This window comes from Podarcis erhardii (assembly GCF_964252035.2).
Source record: "Podarcis erhardii genome assembly, chromosome: 4".
Lineage (NCBI taxonomy): Eukaryota > Metazoa > Chordata > Lepidosauria > Squamata > Lacertidae > Podarcis > Podarcis erhardii.
Window position 1 is genome coordinate 95,557,287 of NC_138508.1, and position 21,866 is coordinate 95,579,152.

The 21,866-nt window shown below is 43.5% G+C and overlaps 2 protein-coding genes and 1 long non-coding RNA gene across 3 annotated transcripts in view; 2 read left to right on the forward strand and 1 right to left on the reverse strand.

Annotated features, from left to right (window-relative positions):
• Positions 1 to 686, reverse strand: part of ABCC4 (ATP binding cassette subfamily C member 4 (PEL blood group)) — a 158,576-nt gene extending 157,890 nt beyond the window's left edge. Inside the window, exon 1 of the mRNA XM_081857981.1 lies at positions 518 to 686. Coding sequence (XP_081714107.1) covers positions 518 to 594 — 77 coding nt within the window. The 5' untranslated portion in view covers positions 595 to 686. The remainder of the gene's footprint in view (positions 1 to 517) is intronic.
• LOC309339976 overlaps positions 1 to 21,866 on the forward strand; it is a 637,095-nt gene that overhangs the window by 72,352 nt on the left and 542,877 nt on the right. The gene's annotated exons all lie outside the window — the stretch shown is intronic.
• Positions 960 to 21,866, forward strand: part of CLDN10 (claudin 10) — a 540,011-nt gene continuing 519,104 nt past the window's right edge. Inside the window, exon 1 of the mRNA XM_081858352.1 lies at positions 960 to 996. Within this exon, the coding sequence (XP_081714478.1) occupies positions 975 to 996 (22 nt within the window). The 5' untranslated portion in view covers positions 960 to 974. The remainder of the gene's footprint in view (positions 997 to 21,866) is intronic.

Consider the following 21,866-nt stretch of genomic DNA (forward strand, 5'->3'; position numbering starts at 1 on the left):
CGCGTGGGTTTTTATTACGGCACTCTGCACATGCCCAGGGGTACCATTGGCGCTGGTTCTCATCTTCCGCAACTGAAGCGGGGGGGGCGGGAGGATGCAAAAATAAAAACAAATCAACAATTAATTAAGGCAGAGGAGCAACTCGATCATTTGCTGGAATGAGAAGGGGAAGCAAGAAAGAAAAAAGAAAAATCTTTCCCAAGATTTGCGGCCCGATGGCAGATTCATTTGTCTATTTATCTAACTTATATTCCGCCCTCCGCCCGAAGATCCCAGGGCGGCATGCAGGCAGAATGGCGCTCTAAACACCCCGCATCTTAACAACGCATGGGTTTTCATTTCGGCACTCTGCACGTGTCCAGGAGTACCATTGGCGTTGGTTCTCATCTTCCGCAACTGAAGCGGGGGAGGATGCAAAAAAACCCCCACCACCAATTAATTTGCTGGAATGAGAAGGGGAAAGGGGGTAAAAAAAATAAGAAAACACAACACGAAAGGGATCCCGCCGCCGACCTACCAGAAGAAAAGCCGCGAGCAGAAGTTGGCACCGCGCAAAGGGTTGCGCTTCTCGTCCCGGGAAGGCAGCGCCTCCATCGCGCGCCGGGGAAGGAGCGCAAAGCGCCGCAGCAGCCGCAGGCGACGCCGATCGGCCGGGACCCGGCAGCCCAGTGGCCCGGCAGCCGCTGCTTTGCCGGGAAAGAGCCTCCCCCGGCGGGGCAGGGCAGGACAGCCGCCGCCGCTTCCGGGAAACCCGACACCCTCGACCTGCAAGCCGCCCGGAGGGCCCTAGAGGGAGCTGCAGCCGCGCAGCCATCCGAAAGGAGGGGGAAGGGAGGAGACAGGCAGGCGCGCGCTCCAAGATCTAATCGGTCTCCTTTCCGGTCCGCTCATCGCTCGCAGGGAATCCCGCTCCTGGGATCAGAATCAGAAGAGTCTTCCTTTCCACCAGCCACTAGCCGTAGCAATGAAATGAAATGAAATGTACGGAAGATAGGAGTAAAAACTCAGCTACAGACAATACCTTTGGGGGTTTATATCAATAATCAAATAATAGATTTAATATATATTTAAGATAGAGATAAAAACTCTAGACAATACCCCACGGACCACTTTCCTGCTCTCTTCTCCATCTGCTCGGGAGCTTTTTCTGGGACGCTTGCGGGGTATGATAGCACCCTTTGTCGTTTGAGCATCTTTATCAAGATGCTAACAGATCTGCCTGCCTTTGATCAGTTGTGCTTCAAGGGAAGCTCACCAGTCCTCTGATTCTCTAATATTTTCCAGCCCAGATAGATGTTAACCAAAGGATCTCACCATAGTCATCTCTTTGCAGGAGCAAAGAAGCACAGGAGAATCGGATGAACCACAAGAGCATCTTGGATGGGATGGCTTTCAACGAGGGCTAGACAATTGCATGGAGGAGAGGCCTACCAAAGGCAACTAGCCGTGATGGCTATGCTCAAAAGCGTTTGCTGGAAGCCACAGACTCCCACAACGTGTTTCACAAGGACCCCTTCCTTCCATCTGACCCAGTACCTGAGGGTCGTCATGGCTCTCCAGGGATTTGGCCATCCAGTTCTCCAGGATGAGAACAGAAATTGTGCTCCGGTGGCGCGGCAGCAGCGGGAGGCCCCATTAGCTAAAGTGGTGCTTCAGGTTAAGAACAGTTTCAGGTTAAGAACAGTACAGTGGTACCTCTACTTACGGACATGATCTGTTCCAGGGTGCCACTCGCACCCCAAAATGTCTGTAAGTAGAGTGCCGCTTCTCCACGTGCATGTGACATGATAGAGTGCGAAGCGCATGTGCATGTGCGAAGCGGTGAACCCGGAAGTAAACACTTCTAGGTTTGTCATGTTCATAACCTGAAAAAAACGCAACATGTAGCAAATGCAACTTGAGGTACGACTGTATATCAGGGGTCACCCAGTGTCTCCAGCACTGATCGCACGGCAGACCAGAGGGCGGGGGAGCACATGCCCATATGTGTGCGCACGCTATTTCCGGCGCACTTCCGGGTCGGAGGAGCACTGGAAATAACTTATGTGCATGAGCCTCCTCCGACTCAGCTGTGCACCGGAAATAACGCTTGTGCATGTGCAAGTAACACATGCACACAAGCTATTTCCAGTGCTCCTCTGACCCAGAAGTGGGCAGCCACACAGCGCCGCTAAGAGCGGGCGGCAGGGGTCGCCGTGGGCTGGATAAACGAGTTTATGTTGGGGAAAAGCTCACTCCCTGAAAAGAAAACGGAGCAATCAGCAGGCGCCTGGCTCCCAGCCATGTTAGTACCAGTCTGGCGCATGACGATGGGGGACACAGGAAGTAAGCATTCCGATAGTATAGTGCGCTCACTTGGCATTTCCACCTACCTGAACTCTGAGCCTTTCCCCCCTTGTTCTGGTCTGCCTCTCTCCTAAAGAAGATGTAAGCTCTTGCTGATGGAAGTCACTGCTGGGGACAGCATTCCTGTGATTCCCAAATGTTTCAGAAGCATCTTTTCGTTCCTTTAGCTGCTTGATATAATCGTAGCATGGCAGAATTGGAAGGGATCCCAAGGGCATCTAGCCCAACCCCTGGCAATGCAAGGATCCTGCCCACAGCCAGACCTGGCTGGGCTCCAAACTCCAGCCTTCTGGTTACCACTGCAATTCTGCATGGTGTGGAGAAAGGGGAGAGAGAAATGTGATGCTTACACTCTCGTAACACTGATCTGAAATCCACACCATGCAGCCCTTTCAATAAGTAAATTCTAAAGGGCTGTCACATGGAGAATGGAGCAAGCTTGTTTTCTCCTGCTCCAAAGGCCATTAGAGCCTGAAGCAGAGACTCTCCTTCCATGGAGGTTTTTAAGCAGAGCCTGGATGGCCATCGGCCATGGATCATCTAGTTGAGATTCCTGCATTGCAGGGGGTTGGACTAGATGACCCTTGGGGTCCCAACTCTACAATTCTATGATGCTATGTTTTAAAGAGCATCCAATGCACCTTTAAAGCACATCACTTCCCCCAAAATGATTTGTGCCAGATGGAAACCCAGCCGGGTGGGTGGGGTACAAATAATAAATTACTATTACTATTGTAGCTTCCCTCTCACAGACCTACAGTCACCAGAACCCCTAACAAACTACAATTCTCAGGATCATTTTGGGGGAAGACAATGGGTTTTTGGAACAGAGATGGAGAACCTGCAGTTTGCTCACCTCCATTTCCTAGGAACCAGGAATGGGAAGCTCAAACGCGTCTAACAGCATGGTTACAGGGAGGAGCGTGTATAAAATATTGAATGTACAGTGGTACCTCGGGTTACAGATGCTTCAGGTTACATACGCTTCAGGTTACAGACTCCACTAACCCAGAAATAGTACCTCGGGCTAAGAACTTTGCTTCAGGATGAGAACAGAAATCGTGCTCCGGTGGCGGCGCACTGGCAGCAGGAGGCCCCATTAGCTAAAGTGGTGCTTCAGGTTAAGAACCCCCGGGTATTGGGATTTTTTCAAAAAAATATTTTTCCGCCGGTTAAGTTGTCGAGGGCTGATTTCTTGTCCTGTGATAAAAAGCCTTCTGTTTTGACTGCCAAACATCTCAGGGGAGCATTTGCAACCGTTTGGCACCATTTTTGAGTGAATTGCCTAAAGTCAGATTTTTCCTGAAATTGTGACCCCGAGTATTGGGATTTTTTAAAAAAATCTTTTTCTGCCGGTTAAGTTGTCGAGGGCTGATTTCTTGTCCTGTGATAAAAAGCCTTCTGTTTCGACCGCCAAACCTCTCAGGGGAGCATTTACAACCGTTTGGCACCATTTTTGAGTGAATTGCCTAAAGTCAGATTTTTCCCGAAATTGTGACCCCGGGGCTTAGGGATTTTTTCAAAAAAATCTTTTTCCGCCGGTTAAGTTGTCGAGGGCTGATATCTTGTCCTGTGATAAAAAGCCTTCTGTTTAGACCGCCAAACCTCTGAGGGGAGCATTTGCTACCGTTTGGCACCATTTTTGAGTGAATTGTGGAAAGTCAGATTTTTGATGAATTTGTGACCCCGGGGCTTAGGGATTTTAAAAAAAAAATCTTTCTCCGCCGGTTAAGTTGTGGAGACATGATTTCTTGTCCTGTGATAAAAAGCCTTCTGTTTCGACCGCCAAACATCTCAGGGGAGCATTTGCAACCGTTTGGCACCATTTTTGAGTGAATTGGCGAAAGTCAGATTTTTCCTTAAATTGTGACCCCGGGGCTTAGGGATTTTTTCGAAAAAAATCTTTTTCCGCCGGTTAAGTTGTCAAGGGCTGATTTCTTGTCCTGTGATAAAAAGCCTTCTGTTTCGACCGCCAAACCTCTCAGGGGAGCATTTGCAACCGTTTGGCACCATTTTTGAGTGAATTGCCTAAAGTCAGATTTTTCCTGAAATTGTGACCCCGGGTATTCGGATTTTAAAAAAAAATCTTTTTCCGCCGGTTAAGTTGTCGAGGGCTGATTTCTTTTCCTGTTATAAAAAGCCTTCTGTTTCGACCGACAGACATCTCAGTGGAGCATTTGCAACTGTTTGGCACCATTTTTGAGTCAATTGGCGAAAGTCAGATTTTTGATGAATTTTTGACCCTGGGTATTGGGATTTTTTCAAAAAAATCTTTTTCTGCCGGTTAAGTTGTCGAGACATGATTTCTTGTCCTGTGATAAAAAGCCTTCCGTTTCGACGGCCAAACATCTCAGGGGAGCATATGCAACCGTTTGGCACCATTTTTGAGTGAATTGCCTAAAGTCAGAATTTTGATGAAATTGTGACCTCGGGGCTTAGGGATTTTTTCAAAAAAATCTTTTCCTGCCGGTTAAGTTGTCAAGGGCTGATTTCTTGTCCTGTGATAAAAAGCCTTCTGTTTCGACCGCCAAACCTCTCAGGGGAGCATTTGCAACCGTTTGGCACCATTTCTGAGTGAATTGGCGAAAGTCAGATTTTTCCTTAAATTGTGACCCCGGGGCTTAGGGATTTTTTCGAAAAAAATCTTTTTCCGCCGGTTAAGTTGTCGAGGGCTGATTTCTTGTCCTATGATAAAAAGCCTTCTGTTTCGACCGCCAAACCTCTCAGGGGAGCATTTGCAACCGTTTGGCACCATTTTTGAGTGAATTGCCTAAAGTCAGATTTTTCCTGAAATTGTGACCCCGGGTATTCGGATTTTTAAAAAAAATCTTTTTCCACCGGTTAAGTTGTCGAGGGCTGATTTCTTTTCCTGTTATAAAAAGCCTTCTGTTTCGACCGACAGACATCTCAGTGGAGCATTTGCAACTGTTTGGCACCATTTTTGAGTCAATTGGCGAAAGTCAGATTTTTGATGAATTTTTGACCCTGGGTATTGGGATTTTTTCAAAAAAATCTTTTTCTGCCGGTTAAGTTGTCGAGACATGATTTCTTGTCCTGTGATTAAAAGCCTTCCGTTTCGACGGCCAAACATCTCAGGGGAGCATATGCAACCGTTTGGCACCATTTTTGAGTGAATTGCCTAAAGTCAGAATTTTGATGAAATTGTGACCTCGGGGCTTAGGGATTTTTTCAAAAAAATCTTTTCCTGCCGGTTAAGTTGTCAAGGGCTGATTTCTTGTCCTGTGATAAAAAGCCTTCTGTTTCGACCGCCAAACCTCTCAGGGGAGCATTTGCAACCGTTTGGCACCATTTCGGAGTGAATTGGCGAAAGTCAGATTTTTCCTAAAATTGTGACCTCGGGACTTAGGGATTTTTTCAAAAAAATCTTTTCCTGCCAGTTAAGTTGTCAAGGGCTGATTTCTTGTCCTGTGATAAAAAGCCTTCTGTTTCGACCGCCAAACCTCTCAGGGGAGCATTTGCAACCGTTTGGCACCATTTTTGAGTGAATTGGCGAAAGTCAGATTTTTCCTTAAATTGTGACCCCGGGGCTTAGGGATTTTTTCGAAAAAAATCTTTTTCCGCCGGTTAAGTTGTCGAGGGCTGATTTCTTGTCCTATGATAAAAAGCCTTCTGTTTCGACCGCCAAACCTCTCAGGGGAGCATTTGCAACCGTTTGGCACCATTTTTGAGTGAATTGCCTAAAGTCAGATTTTTCCTGAAATTGTGACCCCGGGTATTCGGATTTTAAAAAAAAATCTTTTTCCGCCGGTTAAGTTGTCGAGGGCTGATTTCTTTTCCTGTTATAAAAAGCCTTCTGTTTCGACCGACAGACATCTCAGTGGAGCATTTGCAACTGTCTGGCACCATTTTTGAGTCAATTGGCGAAAGTCAGATTTTTGATGAATTTTTGACCCTGGGTATTGGGATTTTTTCAAAAAAATCTTTTTCTGCCGGTTAAGTTGTCGAGACATGATTTCTTGTCCTGTGATTAAAAGCCTTCCGTTTCGACGGCCAAACATCTCAGGGGAGCATATGCAACCGTTTGGCACCATTTTTGACTGAATTGCCTAAAGTCAGAATTTTGATGAAATTGTGACCTCGGGGCTTAGGGATTTTTTCAAAAAAATCTTTTCCTGCCGGTTAAGTTGTCAAGGGCTGATTTCTTGTCCTGTGATAAAAAGCCTTCTGTTTCGACCGCCAAACCTCTCAGGGGAGCATTTGCAACCGTTTGGCACCATTTCTGAGTGAATTGGCGAAAGTCAGATTTTTCCTAAAATTGTGACCTCGGGACTTAGGGATTTTTTCAAAAAAATCTTATTCTGCCGGTTAAGTTGTTGAGGGCTGATTTCTTGTCCTGTGATAAAGGGCCTTCTGTTTCGACCGCCAAACATCTCAGGGGAGCATTTGCAACCGTTTGGCGCCATTTTTGAGTGAATTGGAGAAAGTCAGATTTTGGATGAATTTGTGACCCCGGGTATTGGGATTTTTTCAAAAAAATCTTATTCTGCCGGTTAAGTTGTTGAGGGCTGATTTCTTGTCCTGTGATAAAAAGCCTTCTGTTTCAACCGCCAAACATCTCTGGGGAGCATTTGCAACCATTTGGTATAATTTTTGAGTGAATTGCCTAAAGTCAGATTTTTGATGAATTTGTGACCCCGGGTATTGGGATTTTTTTAAAAAAATCTTTTTCTGCCGATTAAGTTGTCGAGGGCTGATTTCTTGTCATGTGATAAAGGGCCTTCTGTTTCGACCGCCAAACATCTCAGGGGAGCATTTGCAACCGTTTGGCACCATTTTTGAGTGAATTGCCTAAGGTCATATTTTTCCTGAAATTGTGACCCTGCTATTGGGATTTTTTTAAAAAAATCTTTTTCTGCCGGTTAAGTTGTCGAGGGCTGAATTCTTGTCCTGTGATAAAAAGCCTTCTGTTTCAACCGCCAAACATCTCTGGGGAGCATTTGCAACCATTTGGCATAATTTTTGAGTGAATTGCCTAAAGTCAGATTTTTGATGAATTTGTGACCCCGGGTATTGGGATTTTTTCAAAAAAAAAAATTTCCGCCGGTTAAGTTGTTGAGGACTGATTTCTTCTCATGTGATAAAGGGCCTTCTGTTTCGACCGCCAAACCTCTCAGGGGAGCATTTGCAACCGTTTGGCACCATTTTTGAGAGAATTGGCGAAAGTCAGATTTTGGATGAATTTGTGACCCCGGGTATTGGGATTTTTTCAAAAAAATCTTTTTCCGCCGGTTAAGTTGTCGAGGGCTGATTTCTTGTCCTGTGATAAAAAGCCTTCCATTTCGACGGCCAAACATCTCTGGGGAGCATTTGCAATCATTTGGCATGATTTTTGAGTGAATTGCCTAAAGTCAGATTTTTCCTGAATTTGTGACCCCGGGGCTTAGGGATTTTTTCCAAAAAATCTTTTTCTACCGGTCAAGTTGTCGAGGGCTGATTTCTTGTCCTGTGATAAAAACCCTTCTGTTTCGACGGCCAAACATCTCAGGAGAGCATTTGCAACCGTTTGGCACCATTTTTGAGTGAATTGCCTAAAGTCAAATTTTTCCTGAATTTGTGACCCCGGGGCTTAGGGATTTTTTCAAAAAAATCTTTTTCCGCCGGTTAAGTTGTCGAGGGCTGATATCTTGTCCTGTGATAAAAAGCCTTCTGTTTAGACCGCCAAACCTCTGAGGGGAGCATTTGCTACCGTTTGGCACCATTTTTGAGTGAATTGTGGAAAGTCAGATTTTTGATGAATTTGTGACCCCGGGGCTTAGGGATTTTAAAAAAAAAATCTTTTTCCGCCGGTTAAGTTGTCAAGGGCTGATTTCTTGTCCTGTGATAAAAAGCCTTCTGTTTCGACCGCCAAACCTCTCAGGGGAGCATTTGCAACCGTTTGGCACCATTTTTGAGTGAATTGCCTAAAGTCAGATTTTTCCTGAAATTGTGACCCCGGGTATTCGGATTTTAAAAAAAAATCTTTTTCCGCCGGTTAAGTTGTCGAGGGCTGATTTCTTTTCCTGTTATAAAAAGCCTTCTGTTTCTACCGACAGACATCTCAGTGGAGCATTTGCAACTGTTTGGCACCATTTTTGAGTCAATTGGCGAAAGTCAAATTTTTGATGAATTTTTGACCCTGGGTATTGGGATTTTTTCAAAAAAATCTTTTTCTGCCGGTTAAGTTGTCGAGACATGATTTCTTGTCCTGTGATAAAAAGCCTTCCGTTTCGACGGCCAAACATCTCAGGGGAGCATATGCAACCGTTTGGCACTATTTTTGAGTAAATTGCCTAAAGTCAGAATTTTGATGAAATTGTGACCTCGGGGCTTAGGGATTTTTTCAAAAAAATCTTTTCCTGCCGGTTAAGTTGTCAAGGGCTGATTTCTTGTCCTGTGATAAAAAGCCTTCTGTTTCGACCGCCAAACCTCTCAGGGGAGCATTTGCAACCGTTTGGCACCATTTCTGAGTGAATTGGCGAAAGTCAGATTTTTCCTAAAATTGTGACCTCGGGACTTAGGGATTTTTTCAAAAAAATCTTATTCTGCCGGTTAAGTTGTTGAGGGCTGATTTCTTCTCATGTGATAAAGGGCCTTCTGTTTCGACCGCCAAACATCTCAGGGGAGCATTTGCAACCGTTTGGCGCCATTTTTGAGTGAATTGGAGAAAGTCAGATTTTGGATGAATTTGTGACCCTGGGTATTGGGATTTTTTTCAAAAAAATCTTTATCCGCCGGTTAAGTTGTTGAGGGCTGATTTCTTGTCCTGTGATAAAAAGCCTTCTGTTTCAACCGCCAAACATCTCTGGGGAGCATTTGCAACCATTTGGCATAATTTTTGAGTGAATTGCCTAAAGTCAGATTTTTGATGAATTTGTGACCCCGGGTATTGGGATTTGTTTAAAAAAAACTTTTTCTGCCGATTAAGTTGTCGAGGGCTGATTTCTTGTCATGTGGTAAAGGGCCTTCTGTTTCGACCGCCAAACATCTCAGGGGAGCATTTGCAACCGTTTGGCACCATTTTTGAGTGAATTGCCTAAGGTCATATTTTTCCTGAAATTGTGACCCTGCTATTGGGATTTTTTCAAAAAAATCTTTTTCTGCCGGTTAAGTTGTCGAGGGCTGATTTCTTGTCCTGTGATAAAAAGCCTTCTGTTTCGACCGCCAAACCTCTCAGGGGAGCATTTGCAACCGTTTGGCACCATTTTTGAGTGAATTGGCGAAAGTCAGATTTTGGATGAATTTGTGACCCCGGGTATTGGGATTTTTTCAAAAAAATCTTTTTCCGCCGGTTAAGTTGTCGAGGGCTGATTTCTTGTCCTGTGATGAAAAGCCTTATGTTTCGACCGCCAAACATCTCTGGGGAGCATTTGCAACCATTTGGCATATATTTGAGTGAATTGGTGAAAGTCAGATTTTTCCTGAATTTGTGACCCCGGGGCTTAGGGATTTTGTTAAAAAAATCTTTTTCCGCCGGTTAAGTTGTCGAGACCTGATTTCTTGTCCTGTGATAAAAAGCCTTCCATTTCGACAGCCAAACATCTCATTGGAGAATTTGCAATCATTTGGCATGATTTTTGAGTGAATTGCCTAAAGTCAGATTTTTCCTGAATTTGTGACCCCGGGGCTTAGGGATTTTTTCAAAAAAATCTTTTTCTGCCGGTCAAGTTGTCGAGGGCTGATTTCTTGTCCTGTGATAAAAAGCCTTCTGTTTCGACGGCCAAACATCTCAGGGGAGCATTTGCAACCGTTTGGCACCATTTTTGAGTGAATTGCCTAAAGTCAAATTTTTCCTGAATTTGTGACCCCGGGGCTTAGGGATTTTTTCCAAAAAATCTTTTTCCGCCGGTTAAGTTGTCGAGGGCTGATATCTTGTCCTGTGATAAAAAGCCTTCTGTTTAGACCGCCAAACCTCTGAGGGGAGCATTTGCTACCGTTTGGCACCATTTTTGAGTGAATTGTGGAAAGTCAGATTTTTGATGAATTTGTGACCCCGGGGCTTAGGGATTTAAAAAAAAAAATCTTTCTCCGCCGGTTAAGTTGTGGAGACATGATTTCTTGTCCTGTGATAAAAAGCCTTCTGTTTCGACCGCCAAACCTCTCAGGGGAGCATATGCTACCGTTTGGCACCATTTTTGAGTGAATTGCCTAAAGACAGATTTTTCCTGAAATTGTGACCCTGCTATTGGGATTTTTTTAAAAAAATCTTTTTCTGCCGGTTAAGTTGTCGAGGGCTGATTTCTTGTCCTGTGATAAAAAGCCTTCTGTTTCGACCGCCAAACATCTCAGGGGAGCATTTGCAACCATTTGGCACCATTTTTGAGTGAATTGCCTAAGGTCATATTTTTCCTGAAATTGTGACCCTGCTATTGGGATTTTTTTAAAAAAATCTTTTTCTGCCGGTTAAGTTGTCGAGGGCTGATTTCTTGTCCTGTGATAAAAAGCCTTCTGTTTCGACCGCCAAACCTCTCAGGGGAGCATTTGCAACCGTTTGGCACCATTTTTGAGTGAATTGCCAAACTCCGATTTTTTTTGAATTTGTGACCCCGGGTATTGGGATTTTTTTTAAAAAAAAAATTTCCGCCGGTTAAGTTGTTGAGGACTGATTTCTTCTCATGTGATAAAGGGCCTTCTGTTTCGACCGCCAAACATCTCAGGGGAGCATTTGCAACCGTTTGGCGCCATTTTTGAGTGAATTGGAGAAAGTCAGATTTTGGATGAATTTGTGACCCTGGGTATTGGGATTTTTTTCGAAAAAAAACTTTATCCGCTGGTTAAGTTGTTGAGGGCTGATTTCTTGTCCTGTGATAAAAAGCCTTCTGTTTCAACCGCCAAACATCTCTGGGGAGCATTTGCAACCATTTGGCATAATTTTTGAGTGAATTGCCTAAAGTCAGATTTTTGATGAATTTGTGACCCCGGGTATTGGGATTTTTTTCAAAAAAACTTTTTCTGCCGATTAAGTTGTCGAGGGCTGATTTCTTGTCCTGTGATAAAAAGCCTTCTGTTTCGACGGCCAAACATCTCAGGGGAGCATTTGCAACCGTTTGGCACCATTTTTGAGTGAATTGCCTAAAGTCAAATTTTTCCTGAATTTGTGACCCCGGGGCTTAGGGATTTTTTCAAAAAAATCTTTTTCCGCCGGTTAAGTTGTCGAGGGCTGATATCTTGTCCTGTGATAAAAAGCCTTCTGTTTAGACCGCCAAACCTCTGAGGGGAGCATTTGCTACCGTTTGGCACCATTTTTGAGTGAATTGTGGAAAGTCAGATTTTTGATGAATTTGTGACCCCGGGGCTTAGGGATTTAAAAAAAAAAATCTTTCTCCGCCGGTTAAGTTGTGGAGACATGATTTCTTGTCCTGTGATAAAAAGCCTTCTGTTTCGACCGTCAAACCTCTCAGGGGAGCATATGCAACCGTTTGGCACCATTTTTGAGTGAATTGCCTAAAGACAGATTTTTCCTGAAATTGTGACCCTGCTATTGGGATTTTTTTAAAAAAATCTTCTTCTGCCGGTTAAGTTGTCGAGGGCTGATTTCTTGTCCTGTGATAAAAAGCCTTCTGTTTCGACCGCCAAACATCTCAGGGGAGCATTTGCAACCGTTTGGCACCATTTTTGAGTGAATTGCCTAAGGTCATATTTTTCCTGAAATTGTGACCCTGCTATTGGGATTTTTTTTAAAAAAATCTTTTTCTGCCGGTTAAGTTGTCGAGGGCTGATTTCTTGTCCTGTGATAAAAAGCCTTCTGTTTCGACCGCCAAACCTCTCAGGGGAGCATTTGCAACCGTTTGGCACCATTTTTGAGTGAATTGCCAAACTCCGATTTTTTTTGAATTTGTGACCCCGGAAATTGGGATTTTTTCAAAAAAAAAAATTTCCGCCGGTTAAGTTGTTGAGGACTGATTTCTTCTCATGTGATAAAGGGCCTTCTGTTTCGACCGCCAAACATCTCAGGGGAGCATTTGCAACCGTTTGGCGCCATTTTTGAGTGAATTGGAGAAAGTCAGATTTTGGATGAATTTGTGACCCCGGGGCATAGGGATTTTTTCAAAAAAATCTTTATCCGCCGGTTAAGTTGTTGAGGGCTGATTTCTTGTCCTGTGATAAAAAGCCTTCTGTTTCAACCGCCAAACATCTCTGGGGAGCATTTGCAACCATTTGGCATAATTTTTGAGTGAATTGCCTAAAGTCAGATTTTTGATGAATTTGTGACCCCGGGTATTGGGATTTTTTTAAAAAAAACTTTTTCTGCCGATTAAGTTGTCGAGGGCTGATTTCTTGTCATGTGGTAAAGGGCCTTCTGTTTCGACCGCCAAACATCTCAGGGGAGCATTTGCAACCGTTTAGCACCATTTTTGAGTGAATTGCCTAAGGTCATATTTTTCCTGAAATTGTGACCCTGCTATTGGGATTTTTTCAAAAAAATCTTTTTCCACCGGTTAAGTTGTCGAGGGCTGATTTCTTGTCCTGTGATAAAAAGCCTTCTGTTTCGACCGCCAAACCTCTCAGGGGAGCATATGCAACCGTTTGGCACCATTTTTGAGTGAATTGCCTAAAGACAGATTTTTCCTGAAATTGTGACCCTGCTATTGGGATTTTTTTAAAAAAATCTTCTTCTGCCGGTTAAGTTGTCGAGGGCTGATTTCTTGTCCTGTGATAAAAAGCCTTCTGTTTCGACCGCCAAACATCTCAGGGGAGCATTTGCAACCGTTTGGCACCATTTTTGAGTGAATTGCCTAAGGTCATATTTTTCCTGAAATTGTGACCCTGCTATTGGGATTTTTTTTAAAAAAATCTTTTTCTGCCGGTTAAGTTGTCGAGGGCTGATTTCTTGTCCTGTGATAAAAAGCCTTCTGTTTCGACCGCCAAACCTCTCAGGGGAGCATTTGCAACCGTTTGGCACCATTTTTGAGTGAATTGCCAAACTCCGATTTTTTTTGAATTTGTGACCCCGGAAATTGGGATTTTTTCAAAAAAAAAAATTTCCGCCGGTTAAGTTGTTGAGGACTGATTTCTTCTCATGTGATAAAGGGCCTTCTGTTTCGACCGCCAAACATCTCAGGGGAGCATTTGCAACCGTTTGGCGCCATTTTTGAGTGAATTGGAGAAAGTCAGATTTTGGATGAATTTGTGACCCCGGGGCATAGGGATTTTTTCAAAAAAATCTTTATCCGCCGGTTAAGTTGTTGAGGGCTGATTTCTTGTCCTGTGATAAAAAGCCTTCTGTTTCAACCGCCAAACATCTCTGGGGAGCATTTGCAACCATTTGGCATAATTTTTGAGTGAATTGCCTAAAGTCAGATTTTTGATGAATTTGTGACCCCGGGTATTGGGATTTTTTTAAAAAAAACTTTTTCTGCCGATTAAGTTGTCGAGGGCTGATTTCTTGTCATGTGGTAAAGGGCCTTCTGTTTCGACCGCCAAACATCTCAGGGGAGCATTTGCAACCGTTTAGCACCATTTTTGAGTGAATTGCCTAAGGTCATATTTTTCCTGAAATTGTGACCCTGCTATTGGGATTTTTTCAAAAAAATCTTTTTCCACCGGTTAAGTTGTCGAGGGCTGATTTCTTGTCCTGTGATAAAAAGCCTTCTGTTTCGACCGCCAAACCTCTCAGGGGAGCATATGCAACCGTTTGGCACCATTTTTGAGTGAATTGCCTAAAGACAGATTTTTCCTGAAATTGTGACCCTGCTATTGGGATTTTTTTAAAAAAATCTTCTTCTGCCGGTTAAGTTGTCGAGGGCTGATTTCTTGTCCTGTGATAAAAAGCCTTCTGTTTCGACCGCCAAACCTCTCAGGGGAGCATTTGCAACCGTTTGGCACCATTTTTGAGTGAATTGCCAAACTCCGATTTTTTTTGAATTTGTGACCCCGGGTATTGGGATTTTTTCAAAAAAAAAAAATTTCCGCCGGTTAAGTTGTTGAGGACTGATTTCTTCTCATGTGATAAAGGGCCTTCTGTTTCGACCGCCAAACATCTCAGGGGAGCATTTGCAACCGTTTGGCGCCATTTTTGAGTGAATTGGAGAAAGTCAGATTTTGGATGAATTTGTGACCCCGGGGCATAGGGATTTTTTCAAAAAAATCTTTATCCGCCGGTTAAGTTGTTGAGGGCTGATTTCTTGTCCTGTGATAAAAAGCCTTCTGTTTCAACCGCCAAACATCTCTGGGGAGCATATGCAACCATTTGGCATAATTTTTGAGTGAATTGCCTAAAGTCAGATTTTTGATGAATTTGTGACCCCGGGTATTGGGATTTTTTTAAAAAAAAACTTTTTCTGCCGATTAAGTTGTCGAGGGCTGATTTCTTGTCATGTGGTAAAGGGCCTTCTGTTTCGACCGCCAAACATCTCAGGGGAGCATTTGCAACCGTTTGGCACCATTTTTGAGTGAATTGCCTAAGGTCATATTTTTCCTGAAATTGTGACCCTGCTATTGGGATTTTTTCAAAAAAATCTTTTTCCACCGGTTAAGTTGTCGAGGGCTGATTTCTTGTCCTGTGATAAAAAGCCTTCTGTTTCGACCGCCAAACCTCTCAGGGGAGCATTTGCAACCGTTTGGCACCATTTTTGAGTGAATTGGCGAAAGTCAGATTTTGGATGAATTTGTGACCCCGGGTATTGGGTTTTTTTCAAAAAAATCTTTTTCCGCCGGTTAAGTTGTGGAGACATGATTTCTTGTCCTGTGATAAAAAGCCTTCTGTTTCGACTGCCAAACATCTCTGGGGAGCATTTGCAACCATTTGGCATAATTTTTGAGTGAATTGGCGAAAGTCAGATTTTTCCTGAATTTGTGACCCCGGGGCTTAGGGATTTTTTCAAAAAAATCTTTTTCCGCCGGTTAAGTTGTCGAGGGCTGATTTCTTGTCCTGTGATAAAAAGCCTTCTGTTTCGACGGCCAAACATCTCAGGGGAGGATTTGCAACCGTTTGGCACCATTTTTGAGTGAATTGCCTAAAGTCAAATTTTTCCTGAATTTGTGACCCCGGGGCTTAGGGATTTTTTCAAAAAAATCTTTTTCCGCCGGTTAAGTTGTCGAGGGCTGATATCTTGTCCTGTGATAAAAAGCCTTCTGTTTAGACCGCCAAACCTCTGAGGGGAGCATTTGCTACCGTTTGGCACCATTTTTGAGTGAATTGTGGAAAGTCAGATTTTTGATGAATTTGTGACCCCGGGGCTTAGGGATTTTTTTAAAAAAATCTTTCTCCGCCGGTTAAGTTGTGGAGACATGATTTCTTGTCCTGTGATAAAAAGCCTTCTGTTTCGACCGCCAAACCTCTCAGGGGAGCATATGCAACCGTTTGGCACCATTTTTGAGTGAATTGCCTAAAGTCAGATTTTTCCTGAATTTGTGACCCCGGGGCTGAGGGATTTTTTCAAAAAAATATTTTTCCGCCGGTTAAGTTGTCGAGGGCTGATTTCTTGTCCTGTGATAAAAAGCCTTCTGTTTCGACCGCCAAACATCTCAGGGGAGCATTTGCAACCGTTTGGCACCATTTTTGAGTGAATTGCCTAAAGTCAGATTTTTCGAGAATTTGTGACCCCGGGGCTTAGGGATTTTTTCAAAAAAATCTTTTTCCGCCGGTTAAGTTGTCTAGGGCTGATTTCTTGTCCTGTGATAAAAAGCCTTCTGTTTCGACCGCCAAACATCTCAGGGGAGCATTTGCAACCGTTTGGCACCATTTTTGAGTGAATTGCCTAAAGTCAGATTTTTCCTGAAATTGTAACCCCGGGCATTGGGATTTTTTCAAAAAATTATTTTTCCACCGGTTAAGTTGTCGAGGGCTGATTTCTTGTCCTGTGATAAAAAGCCTTCTGTTTCGACCGCCAAACATCTCAGGGGAGCATTTGCAACCGTTTGGCACCATTTTTGAGTGAATTGCCTAAAGTCAGATTTTTCCTGAAATTGTGACCCCGGGCATTGGGATTTTTTCAAAAAATTATTTTTCCACCGGTTAAGTTGTCGAGGGCTGATTTCTTGTCCTGTGATAAAAAGCCTTCTGTTTCGACCCCCAAACATCTCAGGGGAGCATTTGCAACCGTTTGGCACCATTTTTGAGTGAATTGGCGAAGGTCAGATTTTTCCTGAAATTGTGACACCGGGGCTGAGGGATTTTTTCAAAAAAATCTTTTTCGGCCGGTTAAGTTGTCGAGACCTGATTTCTTGTCCTGTGATAAAAAGCCTTCTGTGTCGACCACGAAACATCTCAGGGGAGCATTTACAACCGCTTGGCACCATTTTTGAGTGAATTGCCTAAAGTCAGATTTTTCCTGAATTTGTGACCCCAGGGCTTAGGCATTTTTTCAAAAAAAGCTTTTTCGGCCGGTTAAGTTGTCGAGGCCTGATTTCTTGTCCTGTGATAAAAAGCCTTCTGTTTCGACCGCCAAACATCTCAGGGGAGCATTTGCAACCGTTTGGTACCATTTTTAAGTGAATTGACTAAAGTCAGATTTTTCCTGAATTTGTGACCCCGGAGCTTAGGCATTTTTTCAAAAAAATCTTTTTCGGCCGGTTAAGTTGTCGAGGCCTGATTTCTTGTCCTGTGATAAAAAGCCTTCTGTTTCAACCGCCAAACATCTCAGGGGAGCATTTGAAACCGTTTGGCACCATTTTTGAGTGAATTGCCTAAAGTCAGATTTTTCCTGAAAAGGTGACCCTGGGTATTGGGATTTTTTCAAAAAAATCTTTTTACGCCGGTTAAGTTGTCTAGGGCTGATTTCTTGTCCTGTGATAAAAAGCCTTCTGTTTCGACCGCCAAACATCTCAGGGGAGCATTTGCAACCGTTTGGCACCATTTTTGAGTGAATTGCCTAAAGTCAGATTTTTCGAGAATTTGTGACCCCGGGGCTTAGGCATTTTTTCAAAAAAACTTTTTCCGCCGGTTAAGTTTTCGAGGGCTCATTTCTTCTCCTGTGATAAAAAGCCTTCTGTTTCAACCGCCAAACATCTCAGGGGAGCATTTACAACCGTTTGGCACCATTTTTGAGTGAATTGCCTAAAGTCAGATTTTTCGAGAATTTGTGACCCCGGGGCTTAGGGATTTTTTCAAAAAAACTTTTTCCGCCGGTTAAGTTGTCTAGGGCTGATTTCTTGTCCTGTGATAAAAAGCTTTCTGTTTCGACCGCCAAACATCTCCGGGGAGCATTTGCAACCGTTTGGCACCATTTTTTAGTGAATTGGCGAAAGTCAGATTTTTCCTGAATTTGAGACCCCGGGGCTTAGTGATTTTTTCAAAAAAATCTTTTTCCGCCGTTTAGGTTGTCGATGGCTGATTTCTTCTCCTGTGATAAAAAGCCTTCTGTTTCGACGGCCAAACATCTCAGGGGAGCATTTGCAACCGTTTGGCACCATTTTTGAGTGAATTGCCTAAAGTCAGATTTTTCCTGAATTTGTGACCCCGGGGCTTAGGGATTTTTTCAAAAAAATCTTTTTTCTGCCGGTCAAGTTGTCGAGGGCTGATTTCTTGTCCTGTGATAAAAAGCCTTCTGTTTCGACGGCCAAACATCTCAGGGGAGGATTTGCAACCGTTTGGCACCATTTTTGAGTGAATTGCCTAAAGTCACATTTTTCCTGAATTTGTGACCCCGGGGCTTAGGGATTTTTTCAAAAAAATCTTTTTCCGCCGGTTAAGTTGTCGAGGGCTGATATCTTGTCCTGTGATAAAAAGCCTTCTGTTTAGACTGCCAAACCTCTGAGGGGAGCATTTGCTACCGTTTGGCACCATTTTTGAGTGAATTGTGGAAAGTCACATTTTTGATGAATTTGTGACCCCGGGGCTTAGGGATTTTTTTAAAAAAATCTTTCTACGCCGGTTAAGTTGTGGAGACATAATTTCTTGTCCTGTGATAAAAAGCCTTCTGTTTCGACCGCCAAACATCTCAGGGGAGCATTTGCAACCGTTTGGCACCATTTTTGAGTGAATTGCCTAAAGTCAGATTTTTCCTGAATTTGTGACCCCGGGGCTGAGGGATTTTTTCAAAAAAATATTTTTCCGCCGGTTAAGTTGTCGAGGGCTGATTTCTTGTCCTGTGATAAAAAGCCTTCTGTTTCGACCGCCAAACATCTCAGGGGAGCATTTGCAACCGTTTGGCACCATTTTTGAGTGAATTGCCTAAAGTCAGATTTTTCGAGAATTTGTGACCCCGGGGCTTAGGGATTTTTTCAAAAAAATCTTTTTCCGCCGGTTAAGTTGTCTAGGGCTGATTTCTTGTCCTGTGATAAAAAGCCTTCTGTTTCGACCGCCAAACATCTCAGGGGAGCATTTGCAACCGTTTGGCACCATTTTTGAGTGAATTGCCTAAAGTCAGATTTTTCCTGAAATTGTGACCCCGGGCATTGGGATTTTTTCAAAAAATTATTTTTCCACCGGTTAAGTTGTCGAGGGCTGATTTCTTGTCCTGTGATAAAAAGCCTTCTGTTTCGACCCCCAAACATCTCAGGGGAGCATTTGCAACCGTTTGGCACCATTTTTGAGTGAATTGGCGAAGGTCAGATTTTTCCTGAAATTGTGACCCCGGGGCTGAGGGATTTTTTCAAAAAAATCTTTTTCCGCCGGTTAAGTTGTCGAGACCTGATTTCTTGTCCTGTGATAAAAAGCCTTCTGTGTCGACCGCCAAACATCTCAGGGGAGCATTTACAACCGCTTGGCACCATTTTTGAGTGAATTGCCTAAAGTCAGATTTTTCCTGAATTTGTGACCCCAGGGCTTAGGCATTTTTTCAAAAAAAGCTTTTTCGGCCGGATAAGTTGTCGAGGCCTGATTTCTTGTCCTGTGATAAAAAGCCTTCTGTTTCGACCGCCAAACATCTCAAGGGAGCATTTGCAACCGTTTGGTACCATTTTTAAGTGAATTGACTAAAGTCAGATTTTTCCTGAATTTGTGACCCCGGAGCTTAGGCATTTTTTCAAAAAAATCTTTTTCGGCCGGTTAAGTTGTCGAGGCCTGATTTCTTGTCCTGTGATAAAAAGCCTTCTGTTTCAACCGCCAAACATCTCAGGGGAGCATTTGAAACCGTTTGGCACCATTTTTGAGTGAATTGCCTAAAGTCAGATTTTTCCTGAAAAGGTGACCCTGGGTATTGGGATTTTTTCAAAAAAATCTTTTTACGCCGGTTAAGTTGTCGAGGCCTGATTTCTTGTCCTGTGATAAAAAGCCTTCTGTTTCGACGGCCAAACATCTCAGGGGAGCATTTGCAACCGTTTGGCACCATTTTTGAGTGAATTGCCTAAAGTCAGATTTTTCGAGAATTTGTGACCCCGGGGCTTAGGGATTTTTTCAAAAAAACTTTTTCCGCCGGTTAAGTTTTCGAGGGCTCATTTCTTCTCCTGTGATAAAAAGCCTTCTGTTTCAACCGCCAAACATCTCAGGGGAGCATTTACAACCGTTTGGCACCATTTTTGAGTGAATTGCCTAAAGTCAGATTTTTCCTGAATTTGTGACCCCGGGGCTGAGGGATTTTTTCAAAAAAATATTTTTCCGCCGGTTAAGTTGTCGAGGGCTGATTTCTTGTCCTGTGATAAAAAGCCTTCTGTTTTGACCGCCAAACATCTCAGGGGAGCATTTGCAACCGTTTGGCACCATTTTTGAGTGAATTGCCTAAAGTCAGATTTTTCGAGAATTTGTGACCCCGGGGCTTAGGGATTTTTTCAAAAAAATCTTTTTCCGCCGGTTAAGTTGTCTAGGGCTGATTTCTTGTCCTGTGATAAAAAGCCTTCTGTTTCGACCGCCAAACATCTCAGGGGAGCATTTGCAACCGTTTGGCACCATTTTTGAGTGAATTGCCTAAAGTCAATTTTTCCTGAAATTGTGACCCCGGGCATTGGGATTTTTTCAAAAAATTATTTTTCCACCGGTTAAGTTGTCGAGGGCTGATTTCTTGTCCTGTGATAAAAAGCCTTCTGTTTCGACCCCCAAACATCTCAGGGGAGCATTTGCAACCGTTTGGCACCATTTTTGAGTGAATTGGCGAAGGTCAGATTTTTCCTGAAATTGTGACCCCGGGGCTGAGGGATTTTTTCAAAAAAATCTTTTTCCGCCGGTTAAGTTGTCGAGACCTGATTTCTTGTCCTGTGATAAAAAGCCTTCTGTGTCGACCGCCAAACATCTCAGGGGAGCATTTACAACCGCTTGGCACCATTTTTGAGTGAATTGCCTAAAGTCAGATTTTTCCTGAATTTGTGACCCCGGAGCTTAGGCATTTTTTCAAAAAAAGCTTTTTCGGCCGGTTAAGTTGTCGAGGCCTGATTTCTTGTCCTGTGATAAAAAGCCTTCTGTTTCGACCGCCAAACATCTCAAGGGAGCATTTGCAACCGTTTGGCACCATTTTTGAGTGAATTGACTAATGTCAGATTTTTCCTGAATTTGTGACCCCGGAGCTTAGGCATTTTTTCAAAAAAATCTTTTTCGGCCGGTTAAGTTGTCGAGGCCTGATTTCTTGTCCTGTGATAAAAAGCCTTCTGTTTCAACCGCCAAACATCTCAGGGGAGCATTTGAAACCGTTTGGCACCATTTTTGAGTGAATTGCCTAAAGTCAGATTTTTCCTGAAAAGGTGACCCTGGGTATTGGGATTTTTTCAAAAAAATCTTTTTACGCCGGTTAAGTTGTCGAGGCCTGATTTCTTGTCCTGTGATAAAAAGCCTTCTGTTTCGACGGCCAAAAATCTCAGGGGAGCATTTGCAACCGTTTGGCACCATTTTTGAGTGAATTGCCTAAAGTCAGATTTTTCGAGAATTTGTGACCCCGGGGCTTAGGGATTTTTTCAAAAAAACTTTTTCCGCCGGTTAAGTTTTCGAGGGCTCATTTCTTCTCCTGTGATAAAAAGCCTTCTGTTTCAACCGCCAAACATCTCAGGGGAGCATTTACAACCGTTTGGCACCATTTTTGAGTGAATTGCCTAAAGTCAGATTTTTCGAGAATTTGTGACCCCGGGGCTTAGGGATTTTTTCAAAAAAACTTTTTCCGCCGGTTAAGTTGTCTAGGGCTGATTTCTTGTCCTGTGATAAAAAGCCTTCTGTTTCGACCGCCAAACATCTCCGGGGAGCATTTGCAACCGTTTGGCACCATTTTTTAGTGAATTGGCGAAAGTCAGATTTTTCCTGAATTTGAGACCCCGGGGCTTAGTGATTTTTTCAAAAAAATCTTTTTCCGCCGTTTAGGTTGTCGATGGCTGATTTCTTCTCCTGTGATAAAAAGCCTTCTGTTTCGACCGCCAAACATCTCAGTGGAGCTTTGGAACCGTTTGGCACCATTTTTGAGTGAATTGCCTAAAGTCAGATTTTTCCTGAATTTGTGACCCTGGGGCTTAGGGATTTTTTCAAAAAAATCTTTTTCCGCCGGTTAAGTTGTCTAGGGCTGATTTCTTGTCCTGTGATAAAAAGCCTTCTGTTTCGACCGCCAAACATCTCAGGGGAGCATTTGCAACCGTTTGGCACCATTTTTGAGTGAATTGCCGAAAGTCAGATTTTTGATGAATTTATGACCCTGGGGCTTAGGGATTTTTTCAAAAAAATCTTTTTCCGC